Source organism: Musa acuminata, chromosome BXJ3-2, assembly GCF_036884655.1.
Source record: "Musa acuminata AAA Group cultivar baxijiao chromosome BXJ3-2, Cavendish_Baxijiao_AAA, whole genome shotgun sequence".
NCBI classification, from domain to species: domain Eukaryota; kingdom Viridiplantae; phylum Streptophyta; class Magnoliopsida; order Zingiberales; family Musaceae; genus Musa; species Musa acuminata.
Window position 1 is genome coordinate 28,179,282 of NC_088350.1, and position 14,382 is coordinate 28,193,663.

A 14,382-nucleotide genomic window follows, 5' to 3' on the forward strand; every position below is an offset into this window, starting at 1 on the left:
TATTAATAGACCCCATTTTCCACGGATAAATAGAACCTCACCAAAGATGCGCACTTTGGTCCTCCGTCAACCCTTGGCGGCAAAAGCTTCCATTCCAATTCCAGATCCTCCGCAGATCTCCTCCTCCATGGAAGCAGCAGGTCGAAAGAGAAGAAAAGTGTGTCCCACAATGGAGGAGAAGGCGCAGAAGAAAACCGCAACAGAGGCAAGCAGAGCAGCGGAGGAAGAGAAGGTGAAGAAGCGAACAGCTGTAAAGGCATCGGCACGGCAGTGCCATCGAGAGGGGATGGAATCTGGCAGCACACTCGGAGACATAGAGGACTTCTCCGCAGACGAGGCCCAGCGGATCCGGGCCGCCCTCCTCCGCTGGTATGACGTGCACCGCCGTGTCTTGCCGTGGCGGACGGCGAGCAGCGGCGGCATCCGCGGGAACGGGGAGGAGGGAAAGGAGGTGGATCAGGAAAGGGCTTACGCTGTCTGGGTGTCGGAGGTGATGCTGCAGCAGACCAGGGTGCAAACCGTCATCGCTTACTACAATCGCTGGATGGATAAGTGGCCGACGGTCCACCACCTCGCGTCCGCGTCCCAAGAGGTTCTGTTATTTGCACTAGCTAGCAATGGCTGCCTTTAAAAATTCGCCGCGAATTTAAGATGACGGAGAAGAGACGGTAGAGAATGCTGATTCCTTTTTACTGATTTGGTTCCTTCTTGCAGGACGTGAATGAAGTGTGGGCTGGTTTGGGTTACTATCGAAGGGCCCGTTTTCTCTTGGAGGTGATTCCCAAACCCAATCCTCTTAAATTTTGGATCTTCCGTTCTACCAGAGGGAATCGAAGTCAGAATATATTCAATTCACTATTTCTTACAAAAGGGGGAGTTTTGAGATATTTTTCCATTATTTTCGTTTGTGTTTGTAAACTTTCATTATGATATTCTATAACTACAAGGACAAATGGAATTGACTCTTCTATTGTGGATTAGGGCGCTAAGTCGATTGTCCAAGGAGAGTTTCCTCGAACAGCTTCTGAGCTTCGGAAGGTTCGAGGAATTGGGGATTACACCGCAGGAGCCATTGCTTCTATAGCTTTCAATGAGGTAACCTTTCTTTGACCTTTTAGTTTCTTGTCTTCTTTGGCTGATGAATGATCCATGCTTATTGACTTCCTAACCATCCAGTTCGATGATGATCTTCCTAGGCAGTGCCTGCCGTTGATGGAAATGTTGTCAGGGTGATCAGTAGGCTGAAGGCTATCTCTGCTAACCCAAAAAATTCAACAACAGTGAAGGGAATCTGGTGAGAACCTGAGTCTGTTTTGAATCAGTGAAAGTCAAAAGTGTAATACACCATGAACCTGAGCCTATGATCAGCTCTGAAAAATCTGATGCTTGATTAAAACTCTCTGCAGGGATGATTCCTGTTGTCTTTCTCACAGTTAATTACTTTTTTACCTTTTGATAGTTTAGTTCCATAAGTCCATATCGCAAACTTGAATCTGGCATGAAGTGTACTACTTTTGGGCTTTGGCACTCTTAACTTCCTATTTTATGCCATAGGAAGCTAGCTTCGCAGTTGGTTGATCCCTTAAGACCTGGAGATTTCAATCAAGCTATGATGGAACTAGGGGCAACCTTGTGTAGCACTACGACCCCAGGTTGTTCAGCATGCCCAATTTCAGAGGCCTGTCTTGCACTTTCACTCTCCAGAAGTAGTGGATCAACTGATGTCACTGATTATCCATCAAAGGTAGCAAAGACAAAACAGCGTCATGATTTTGCTGCTGTTTGTGTTGTTCAATTAACTGAAGGATCGGATGAAGAATCTTTAAGAGGTAGGAATAACAATGACGTGTTACTTTTGGTTAAAAGGCCAGAGGAAGGATTGCTTGCTGGCCTTTGGGAGTTCCCAACTGTCCTGCTGGATGAAGAAGTAATAGATGTTGGCACAAGGAGAAAAATTGTAGACAAGTATCTGAAGGAGTTGTTTCATATCAATTTAAAAGAGATCTGCAATGTGATCTTGAGAGAAGATGTAGGGAAGTATGTTCATATATTTTCTCACATCCGGCTCCATATGCATGTTGAACTTTTGATTTTGAAACTGGAAGGTACTGACCTTCTATCCCTTCGTAACAATGATCTTGTGCATTGTATTCCCATGGGATCAAAGTCTTCATTACTTTTATAGTGTTGCTTTGTAGGTGACTTAAGACAATTTTCTGAAAATATCCAATGCACAAGTGCTTGGAAGTGTGTAGATGGCAAGTCCATGAAGAATATGGGATTGACATCTGGAGTACGAAAGGTATTGTGACCTTCAAGCATTGTTGTCTTGTTTTATGCATTTCTTTGTGATTAAGTTGGAACTCCATGATAGGAGATGAAGCAGAGTTCTGTAAAGGCTCAAATATCTTATCATCCAGAACTTGTCAATTGGCCACAAATGCACATATTCATGACTTAAAATTTTCCTGTTGTAGGTTTATAGTATGATTCAAGATTATAAGAAGCAGCAGCTGTTACAATGTCCGATGCTGTCACTGAGGAAGAAATGCAAAAGTTCAATATAATGGGATCGATCAGCTAACATATATGTCGTCAAACTGTTCGAGGCTTCTTAGTTTTTTTCTGACTAGTGCACTGTCTCACAGTTTACTTGATTGATGTGGTAAGCTATCCTGGTCATTCTCCTTCACATCTGTACATCTGATCCTGAAATTTTTGTACAAGTATATTATCTTACACAATGTATGATTGTGTAGAATTTTCAATCATATGCAAACTATGTGATCTGATTGAGCAGATACTTGTCAATTTTTTCTTTATTAGAACATTCTTGATATAGTGTTTGTGCATTAAGATATCACAATGGGAATTGACATTGGCTCAAACTTGTGTTTGGTTGTGGTTCATCATCTCAGGTATCGAACTAATATTCTTTTCTTAGAATGACCCTAAAAATAAATGCAAAATAAATGCATTCCAAAAAGTAAGTCCAATGTGCCAACCAGGGATGTTGGGCAGAAATTGACATATCATATAATTGCACCTCCATACAAAAAGCTCTACTAGGCAATAAATGATCAAGCTGCAGCAGGCTGTATAGGATTTCTTGCTGCTAATATCAACTTAATCAGCCAGATATTGTTGAGTTCCATTAATTTGCAGTAGACACTTTGAAGTATTTCTTTTAATCCTCTATCTAATTTCATTAAATCTATTACAGATCTAGGAGTGCCATTAACCATAAGTGCTGTTTTACTTGATTCAAAACATTACCAAATTGAGCCATTTTTCTTGATTTCTTCTTCAAACAAATGCCTTCTATGAATGCTTAGTTTTTCAACTTGTCTGTGAGCTGTCACTTGTTTTGAAGGAAACAATTCAGTTTGCACTTCCGACATATCAAAACATGGGAGCTAGCTTTCTTAATCAAACCTTGTAAGTGGAAATAATGGAAGCTGTATCTGATGATATGCATCATGAAAAGATGTGGGAACCTTAGAATGAGATTTATGATCAAGAAGGTACAGACTGCAATTTGTTTAAGATTGAGGAGAGCTATTCAATATCAATCTTCATCTCTTAATTCCAGCAAAAATGCCACAGTAGTAGATCTCTCATACTATTCATGTCCTTCCTTCTGATAATTACACGACTCTCAAATGAAGTCGACTGTTCAATCTCCTTGGCACAAGTTTCATGCGCACTGAACAACACCCAGCACAAAGCTGGAAGAAAGTCGAACTCAACGGTTCATCTGTGACTGCGCCTGTTCCTGCTTGGGTTCAGCTGTCTCCTCAGATCCGGAACTCTGCTTCATGGCCGCAACCTTGAGCAGGTGGTTGTAGCTCCCCTTCTCCTTGAACAACTGCGCGAAATGGTGCTTGCAGTAGATGATGCCTTCGAGCGCAGCATAGGACGATGGCGTAAGCTTGCAGCCCCCATGAGAGCATTTGAAGCAGGTCTTGTGGTAGGATTCGCCTTCCACGGTCAGCTGCCAGAACGAAGATTAATGAATGAGCTTGTGAATGTCTCAAAGTTATTGCACTCATGGTATCATGCAGACCTTCTCTAAAGGGTATGCTGTTTTGTGGCAGGTCGCACACTTGTCTTGGGTTCCTGAGAACATGGAGGAGACCCTACTTGCAGGTCTGGCCTGTGAGCATCATGATCGGAAGAGATTTAACTTCATTATTAGCGAAGGAACAAAGAAAGGACTTGAGGAGAAGCAAGGGTAAAATAGAGACTTGTTCTTCGTACCAGTTCATTTCTCTCTCCAGATTTTGCACCTTCGATCGTAAAAGCAATGTTAGGCCAGAAGAATGAAGGCAAATCCAACAAGAAAATGCTGTTAAGCATGCATGACACCATTGTTGGATGACGAATTGTGGAATCACAATCATTATAATCCTAAAATGTTCTTAAGCAGCATTTTAGATCATTTGAAATGGATTCTGATGGGGATTTCCTTTCCACATTTTCCCCAGAAAAAGGGGAAGGAATCAAGTGGGCATGCATGGAATACGATGGTGACTGCCTACCTATTGGGAACTTCTTGGTGAAGCTGCCTGTCTCCTTGAAGAGCTGCTCAAAATGGGGTTTGCAGTAGAGGATGCCATCCAGGGAAGAGTAATTGCACATCTGTGAGAATTATGCAGAAAGAATAAATCAGTTAACAATTTCTTATATTGTTGTCGTAGTGAAAGCTACAAAGGACCAAAAAGAGATCTCTCTCGTATTCTTGAATCATCACACTTTCACCAAGGTGTTACAATCAACCACCATAAAAAAAAAGGGAACATCTTGTAACAAAATTATTGCCATTATGCCTATTTTTGTGTGAATGTAACATCAAGACAACTACACTGGCAGGTCAACAATCATCTTTTGGTCATTGTTTACATAAGTTCAAAGGAATAGGTGAAGATTATCCATCAATGAAGCAGTTCATATGTCTCTTGCAGGGTGTGAGTTCAAACTTACAGAAAGAGTCCCTTTGCAGCGGCTGCACTTGAAGCAAGTCTTATGAAAAGGAACTCCATCCGCGGTCAAGAGATCGATGAAATGGACAGTCTTGTCGCATGCCTTGCATTTGTCCTGGGTACCACTGAAAGACATGGTGATGATCTACACAAAGTTTTAAGTGTATGGCAATTTCCCCAGACACACCACAAGAGCAGATACAGCTTAGAGAACACAGGAATGAGTTTGTAGTAGCTCTTGTGATGTATCTTTCCCTTCCTCTTTTGTCTGCAAAGGAGGGAAGCAAATGAAGGGTGAAAGAATGGGACAGAGGAGAAGAGATCACCGAAGTCAAGCTTTTAAAGAATTAGAAATAGGCCTTGATTTGGTGAAGAAAGATGGGAGCAGGGGAGGAAAGGTAGGAGAGATGCAAGCTCCAACCCACAGACCCAGTCAAACAGGTGGGAGGGGAATGGCCTTGGATATCCAATCTGTCTGTCTATGCTAATATGAGGAAACCTGGAACTCTTCATTGATAATCTAATTTGACTGTGTCATAATCACAAAATTCCTATGTAGCATTTTCATTATATATATATGTATTTGTATATCTCACCTCATCAAGATCATGCATGTAACCACTGTTCAAACTAATTATAATAAAAGCCATTCAGTGACTATTGAGGGATCCCATGTTGTTGTGTGTTACCACATTGCACCATGTTGTAAATAATACATAAAAAAATCAACATATTTTTCATGCAGGAAGATGCAGATTAAGATAAAGAACTAATAAACTACTAGAAAAGACTTATTTCAGTGATATGTTTCTAGTGCATAATTTTGTCATTGAAAAGCACCTTTTGTCAAATCACTGAGAAAAGAATTGAGATCCTACGATACTAGGAATTAGATTCCTCAATAGTGAAAATTGAACTTGATTATTCCAAGACAAAGAATAGGATCTGGGAATAGACTACGATTCTTAAGCTAAATTGTCTTATAAGAATAACCCAGAGTTTGACTGTGAAGATGTCACAAACAGATAATGTAACAGTATGAGGCAATTGTGATCAACATTGTGTAGCATCTAGACAAACAGAAGATATCCAGTTTACATTAGCTTTTTAACAATGCAAAACTTGACAACCTTGTCTTGGAAGCATGCATGGAAAGTATAGTCCAATGGATCTTTAAAGTTATTTCCTGTATAATTATATAAAGTGGCACCTAACAGGAATGTGACATTCTCTTTATCTTCATCAATGTCTTGTCACATGATGCATCCTGGAGCTCTTATCATTGGCACCTAAACAAGTAATAATTGAACATAGAACCAATATAAAAAGACCATGCTGTACAGACAAACATTCTCTCTTGTTTTACAGCAGAACTGTATCTGCATGGGACTAATATTCTTTGCCTGGCAGCTAAACCAGAGCTATCTGTAGAATGCAATTTTTTTTCATGATCAGTTTCATATATGTTTCATACCTACCTAATTCTCATGATGCATAAGTTCTAACTATCATGTTTGTAATAACATCAAGTTTAGTTATTTTCCAGCAAATTTGATAATATATTTATTTACTACCATGGACATAACACAAGCTACTGAGCATGCTGGATTAAAATGAACAAGAACTTCAAATTTAACACTCGAGTTGGATTAACCATTTTGCTAAAATAATGTTGTCCAAAAAGATTCATGGACAAATTATGCAGATCTGATGGCAAAGCCAACTGCATGCTCATATTGTTCTTAAGTTTCAGGACCACTATAAACATGAAAACACTGTTTATCATTTGACTGCCTTAGTGATTCTTTCATGGTTCAGCTCTTTCCTTCTTGGTCATATTTTATTATACCAATCTTGGGTTTAGCATAATCCAATTCCAAGGTATGCTCTCATCAGCCCTTTCCTATTACTATGTTGTATGTACCTAATGAATTAAGTGATGTGAGAAAAGTACACCATGATCTCATTCATGGCCTGAAGATTATTCTGAATCCTTCTCAATGCACAGACACTTATGTGTCATTATTCTGTTCCAGTCATAATTTTGTGGTAAAGAGAAGTGCAATAGCTACTAGAGATCCAGGAAATTAGTAGAAAATAATACTGAATTCTTAATGTTCTTCTTACAATCCATTCTGTATATATAACTGGTAAATAACAGCATTGTAAAACCAGTAGAAATGTATTTTACTTCTTGTTGTTGATTTCTTTATCAAAAGAATCTCTATATGTAAATAACATTACTTATCCATTGCAATTACTATTCTTAATATCAAATCAGTATGAAGTTTTTTTCCTACCAGTTATCCAAGATCCATGAGGATAAGAAATTTCTGACAAATGAACAACATCTGAAGTATTGAGTTTGCTCATTCAAACAATGAAAGAGAAGAAAATTTTGTGTAATTTCAGTAAAGCATAATTCAACTATAGCAAGAAGGTTGTTTAAGAAGACCTGTCCAATGTGCTTTTAAGTCATAAACAAGGATAGAATTTTCTATCAGCCCAGACATGGTTAGCTTTATCGGTCAAAACCGATATCTTGATCAGCCGACGAAATGGTATATATCATTCTATATCAATGTACTATGTGTCAGTAAAACGAGACGTATTCACGACACATAAAAAAAAAGTCAAAAATAGCTCTAAAATTTTTTTAAAAATAAAAAAGTTAGATTAAGATTTTTTAAGTTAAAAATAAATAAAAATTTAGTATAACTTTAGCAAAAAATAATCTAAATTAGGAAAGAATAGTGACACATATCTTTTTCGGGTCTTGAGGAATAGCTTTGTGGTATATTTTAGATCGTCCCTTCGTTGATATTGAATTATTAATAAAGAAATAATTTAAATTGTGAGATTTTTTATTAAACAACTTAAGATTTAATATTCAAATGAATCAAGTAATCAATCAATGGATATATCAAATTCTGTCATAAAAAAGAATGATGAGACTCAACGAGTAGTGGATTGGGATACTCAACCCTATGTATCTATATATCAACTTGATATGTTTGTTAGAACCAATCCCGAAATTGATCCCACGACATAGTATACTAATACATCATTTGCTATTGGTGCATCAATGTGATGATGGTTATAGTCTAATCGTCATAAATCACATATGTCAAGTAATCAATCAATGGATATATCAAATTCTGTCATAAAAAAGAATGATGAGACTCAACGAGTGGTGGATTGGGATACTCAACCCTATGTATCTATAAATCAACTCGATATGTTTGTCAGATCCAATCCCGAAATTGATCCCACGACATAGTATACTAATACATCATTTGCTATTGGTGCATCAATGTGATGATGGTTATAGTCTAATCGTCATAAACCACACATGTCTAAGGTAGGTCCTAAAAAATTACAATTGTGGCATATATTGGTGTGGAACATAGAGAATGTTGGAACTTTTATTTTCACCATTGATCTGCTATTCCATATCATAAAATCAATCATCATACTATTGCTTAGAGAAGAATGACCAACTATTACTGTACTGCTGCTCGGAGAAGAATAACTATCACATCAAGCTTCATGATCTAAATCTTAGGTGGTATATGTAAAATACTGCTCCTTAATCCATACACCACTCTCAAATTATGTAGACGGGATCAACAACTCTTCGACGTCGTCACCATCATCGATCGAGGCACTGTTGTCCATGTCACTCCCATGTCTCCATATTAAGCAAGTTATTTAATATAATTGAGAAGTTGTCTACATATATTTGATTAGAGGGCTCTTCCTCTAACTTAGGTGTTAATCTTTCCTAATTAACCTTCCAAGCTTGATCTAATCTATAAATCATAACTTTATGAAGTTTTAAAAGAGTGCAAATGTGAGAATGAGAGAAAGAAGAAAATGATAAAGAGACCGAAAGAGTAAAGAGTTTGAGAGAGTGAAAGGGGATGAAAAAAGGGGAGGAAAAGGTTTAAAAATTTTTTCAAATGGATGATCGTTGAAAGGGTTAGATCTGAACCATCTATCGATCACATTTCGATTGTTATCGAACAATACAAGCTCGTATTAAGCGAGACAAAACCTTTCATTTCGATGGTCTATGTACAGTCTCCTATTGGACCAGTATGCATCACCCGTGTTGGGTGATATACTATGGTACGACAAACCTTGAGACTAGGTACATAGACTATTTTGGATGCTTGTTCATTTTTCCAAGGGTTAGGTGATTAATTACTCTCAAATTCATGCATGAATACATAATAATGTGTTAGTGTATTGATTCTCAGCGGCTTTTCTCCAGAACATGCAGAAATCAGAAATTATAAAAAGAAAGTTATTCCATTTAGAGATTATGCTGTCACCTAATTCTTCTATAGGAAAACCAGAAACCAAGGAATAAATATTTGGAGATGATTAAAGGACTGTCTTGACTATTGTGCCTAATTCAAATAGATAGCTTTTATGTGTAAATTAAAAAATGAAGGGAAAACACAGATAAATGAGTGTGTTTGTTTGTAGATGTCACCTAATTCTTCTATAAGAAAACCAGAAACCAAGGAATTAATATTAGGAGATGAATAAAGGATTGTCTTGACTATTGTGCCAAATTCAAATAGATAGTTTTTATGTCATGAAAATTAAGAAATGAAGGGACAAAACAGATAAATGAGTGTGTTTGTTTGTAGATGTTCCAATGCAAGTGAATTTCGAAATCAGCATAAAAAAAGTGAAATATCATGTTCATCTAATAGACAAAAATCATTAAGATTTTACAATTTTCTAAAATGTTAAATATTGGATCTTTGCAAGAAACATTTTCAAAACTGACAGTATAGCAGATGGTGGATTAAGAGAAATAAACTACCATTGCATTGTAAGAGTACAGTTTCTTTGTGTACTTTTGCAAAACTTTAATGTTAATATTATAAAATGGTCAGCTGTTAGCTTGATCAATATATAAATAGATTCTGTACCTTTTTTATCTCCTAAAACTGGAAGAGTTCTTCATCCGTACAGAAATTTACTTTCAAAACCATATCTGCAGACTAAAGACCATCCAATATTAAAAACGCCTCTAAATAAACAAAAGGAGTTGTTTTCTATCTAATATTTCATGACTGAGTATCATGGAAGTAATTTGCATTTTCATTTTTGCAAATCATGATAAATATAAAAATCATGTACAATCTAAAATTTTCATACAGTGCATAATAAATAATGTTTTGGTACAAATGTTATCTGTAGAGAATGTCAAGTCTTGCACATCTTTTTCCTGATTTAGAAGATATTATCTTAATAATTTGCATATGTTTTGCTCCCTCTTGATCCAGCTGATTTTTGGGCTATTCCCATCTTGAAGCAAAACAGTTTCTAAATAAAGTACAGCAGTGAATTATTTTCCAATTTAACGTAACTGATGACATGAAAAGGATAAGCAGCAAAATTGCTACAAAAAAAATAGATGCTATAAGTTATTGAGGACACCAATTGTTTACAAAATCAATAAATAGTTAGCACAAGTAATGGCATATAAAAGTAGGCACAATTTCAAATTAAAGTGCTTTGACCTAGTCATATTACAAAGAGATAAAAAAAAACTCTCAGATACAGATTGTAATAACAAATCTCTGTTGTGTTAGTGGCCCATATGCTTATAAATTTGTAGCACATACGGACAGCAGATTAAAGTAATGACTGTAAAAAAATCTTAGTATTAAAAACAGCACAAAGAAGTCTGTCACTATTCTTAGTCAGGATTTCCATCTTATGTAAATTGCTTAAAGAATAACACTTTTATTAAGTTCTCCAAGCTAAACTCTAGTTTCTTTAAATCTCAGAAGTCTGCTGCCTATTGCACCAAAGCCAACAAGCCATCAGCTGAGTTCTTTTGCACTCCCCTGGACTCTTTAAAAGCCAGTCAATGGTGGCTTCTAAGAATTGCCTTGTAATGGGGTGCAAGGCTTGTGAAAAGCCAAAGGTTAGTTATAAGAAAGGGCTGTGGTCACCAGATGAGGACCAGAGGCTGAGGGACTTTATCCTTAAGCATGGCCATGGTTGCTGGAGTTCAGTTCCTGCCAGAGCTGGTAAGTCATTGCCACTTGCTGTTAAGATTACTCTGCACCTGCCTACTTCTATCCAAAGAACATGGGCATCCTCTGCTTGAAGAACACTTTTTCTTTATTAGTCACATTGTGTAATTAACTAGCCAATTTGCTTAAGGATGTTCTGATGATCATTATAGGGCAGAAGAACTGGTTGTTTCTTCACTTGTCTCATTTCCATCCATGTATTGTACTTGATAAACGCACTATAATCTTACTGTGTGTTTGCATCTAGTAATAACACAGAAAGGTTCATCATAAAACACTTCTATATTTTCTTCTTTTTATTTTAGCAAGAGGCAAAGTCAAATGTAGCAGCTAAAAAAAAAATCAAATTTGCCAGATTAGAACAACCTGTATGCAACAAATAACCACATCATTTTTTCTGTTCTAGGCCTGCAACGAAATGGAAAGAGCTGCAGATTGAGGTGGATCAATTACCTGAGGCCAGGACTAAAGCACAGTGATTTTACTCCTGAAGAGGAGGGAATAGTTATGAAACTTCACACCCTTTTGGGCAATAAGTAAGTTTTCAGATCAAGAACTGGATGGCATCTTTTATTTCAACCTTTTCTACAGAAGTCAGAACAGATTATTATTCAAGATCATCTTTTTACAGAAATATATTAGCAAAGTTGACTTTTCAAGATCTTGCTACCAGTGCACTAAAATATGCCAAGAAAATGAATGAGTTTTGGCACTATCCGTCAACTTCTTTAGATATGTCTAGACTTCTGGTATAAACCAAGAACATATTGGTGCGCATGTCGCTTCTGGTGGTTGGACAATGTTTGATATTTCATCTGGTTATATTAATTGTTTGGCAATTCTAATTGAGTCACATCTTGCACTATAAGATATTGTCATTCATATTCTTTTGTAACAGTGGTTTTCTATATTCGATCGATAATAAAGTGGAAATATTTATTTATATTGTTTTCAATTACATGCAACAGAACATCTTTTTTTATTCCTTTATTTTTCTTTCTTGAGTGAAGGTTTAAGGCAATTTTGACAATGGTATCTCAGGTGGTCTCAAATAGCAATGCATCTACCAGGAAGAACTGATAATGAAGTAAAGAACCATTGGAACACCCATCTCAAGAAGAAACTGGTAAAGATCGAAGGATCAAGCTCACATGCCTCCATGACCAAATCTCTAGAATCAGACAGCCAGTGTCCAAAACTGGAAAAATTAATAGATGAGAACAGTAACCAAATCTCACTTTCAGAATCCTCAGATTCATTGAAATCAGTGTCCCCAACACCATGCCAATCAATACATGTTACCAACCATGCCCCCTTCCCAAAAATCCTATTTGCAGATTGGTTACCAATGTTCAGTGGCAATGACCAGAGCTCATCAGCTCCAGAATCTGATAGAGTGAACTGCCAAAAGGAATCGACTCTGAACTCTGAGGTTCTTAGTCCTAAACTTATGCAGTTTGACACGATATTTACTGAAGTTTTCCTTCATGGATTTGAAGATGCAAGCATCTGTGGAGGATTTAAGCTACAGTTTGAGCCCGTAGAACAAATTTTTGGTTTCCATGATCAAGCTTACACCGGTTTGGAGCTGAACCATGACATGTTTGTTAATCTGTAGGTGAAGGTCATATATGTTTCAAAATTCACGAAATTTTCTATATAAGACATTGCTATGTAGTTGATCCTATTATGAGGAAGCACTTTTACTTGTTTATTTCATTTTTTCTTCACATGAACCTGATGACATGCCCTTGTTTGTTCCCTTCTCAAATAAAAAATTGTCAGCATCAGTAGCTAAACTGGTTTGTTGATTGTTCTTTCTTTCTTTCTTGCGAAGTAGTTGAATTAATTCAAGAATAGGATAAAGGATGAGCATATGCCTTCTGCATCATTCCTATCCTCCTTAGCAAGCTACAATCTTTTTCTCAAGCCATACTTACTAGGATAGCTTTAATTCGTTTACTTTATCCATGGACCATGATCAACTCAACTCCACCTATTCTAGGGTTCCATGTTTCATCATTATGGTCTACTCATTCTTTCTTAGAATAGACTACTAGTAGGAGAACTATCTTCCTAAATTCTAACTACAAAGAAACATAAGGAATAAATAGATGGAAGTGCTATACATGGATGCAAAATATTCCAGTATGCTAATGGCCTAAGAGAAAGAGCCAATTATCTGATGTTGACTCACCAAAGTAGCAAGTTCTTTTGTTCAGAATACCAGAACATTGAAACCCATCTTGTATTCACTGGAAAATGCAGATCTCATGTAGTATTTGATCAATCACTGTCAATTGCATATGTAGGTTATTTTTTAACACCAACTATCTACAGTTTTGTATCCGAGTCAAATGAAATCTCATGAGCTTGTTGCTTCATGGGAGATCATAAGGCATGACCTAAAGGCTCTTCTGGATGAATCCTATAGGGAACCTTAATCAAGCTTTTATTGCTCTGAACGAAGAAAAGACATGCAATGCAAGTGATCTTGGATTATCAGTGTAAAATCGGTCTTTTAGAGGTTGTTTAAAGGATTTTTTCTCTTCAGATCAATAACCAAATGACTGATATCAGTTTCTCCAGGACTCGATTATTTGTAGGTCCTCTATTTGTTACAGTTTCATGGCAATGCAGTTGTTTTTCTTCTGTCGACTCATGCTTCTCTACTTCTCTTCCTGCTTTTCCATCTTCTCCTTTTCTTTTTGTACCCATTCCACTTTGAAATGAAAGGGATGTTGCTAAAGTAGCAGATAAAAAGGAAAGAGCATTACACTGGATAATTTTTTTTTTCTTTCAGCTAAAAGCACTGACAGTAAAAGGAAAAGAATAATAAGACACATAAGAGAACTCACATTTGGATTAGTTCAAAACAGCTGTAGGGAAGAAGACTTGCAATTCTCAATCTCTGTCAACATTTCTCCACTTGTTCGACATTGGTCTGTAAAAGATGCTCCCAAAGGATAATAGACTTGAGGTCCAGACAAGTGTAATGTGGGAAGGGGACCATGTTCCATGATTGCAACATGCACATCCCTATTCTTGGGTACCATGACCAGTACGACCAAGTCCACACTCTGCTTCCTTGGCAAGTAAGTGGTGGCAAGAATGATGAAATCACATTGCCATTGTGAGCACTTCTGCAGAGAAAGGATAAAAACTATATTAATGTAAAATTTGAAAAGAATGAAAGTATACAAACTTAATTTTTAATACTTCCCTTGAGAAATTTCTTAAAGCTCATCTTCCTTGTATCTCACTTATATTCTATAATAATACTATGATAATATTAAGTCATATATATATATATATATATATATATATATATATAT

General features: G+C 36.8%; 3 protein-coding genes across 5 annotated transcripts; 2 read left to right on the plus strand and 1 right to left on the minus strand.

The window, feature by feature from the left end:
* Positions 1-50: 50 nt before the first annotated feature.
* On the plus strand, positions 51-3,508 carry LOC103975796 (adenine DNA glycosylase). Of its 3 annotated transcripts, XR_010494311.1 has the most exons (8): positions 51-592; positions 715-774; positions 982-1,095; positions 1,197-1,294; positions 1,555-2,105; positions 2,199-2,302; positions 2,478-2,665; positions 3,374-3,508. XR_010494311.1 is itself a non-coding variant. In XM_018821404.2 (7 exons), exons 1-7 carry the CDS (start codon positions 128-130, stop codon positions 2,565-2,567), a joined length of 1,482 nt encoding a protein of 493 aa, XP_018676949.2. In that variant the 5' UTR covers positions 51-127; the 3' UTR covers positions 2,568-2,811. The 3 variants fall into 3 exon arrangements, 1 of the variants encoding a protein (XP_018676949.2); XR_010494312.1 differs by lacking the exon at positions 3,374-3,508 and having other exon boundaries at positions 2,186-2,302; positions 2,478-2,523; XM_018821404.2 differs by lacking the exon at positions 3,374-3,508 and having other exon boundaries at positions 2,478-2,811.
* Positions 3,489-5,118, minus strand: LOC135631173 (LIM domain-containing protein PLIM2b-like). Its single transcript, XM_065138634.1, has 5 exons — positions 4,984-5,118; positions 4,542-4,641; positions 4,261-4,289; positions 4,067-4,156; positions 3,489-3,994 (listed from the first exon to the last, which is right to left on the minus strand). Exons 1-5 carry the CDS (start codon positions 5,116-5,118, stop codon positions 3,746-3,748), a joined length of 603 nt encoding a protein of 200 aa, XP_064994706.1. The 3' UTR covers positions 3,489-3,745.
* A 5,124-nt stretch (positions 5,119-10,242) lies between these two features.
* On the plus strand, positions 10,243-13,355 carry LOC103976306 (transcription factor LAF1-like). The gene is made up of 3 exons (XM_009391506.3): positions 10,243-11,041; positions 11,454-11,583; positions 12,089-13,355. The coding sequence occupies exons 1-3, from the start codon at positions 10,879-10,881 to the stop codon at positions 12,663-12,665; spliced, it is 870 nt and encodes a 289-aa protein (XP_009389781.3). The 5' UTR covers positions 10,243-10,878; the 3' UTR covers positions 12,666-13,355.
* Positions 13,356-14,382: the final 1,027 nt, after the last annotated feature.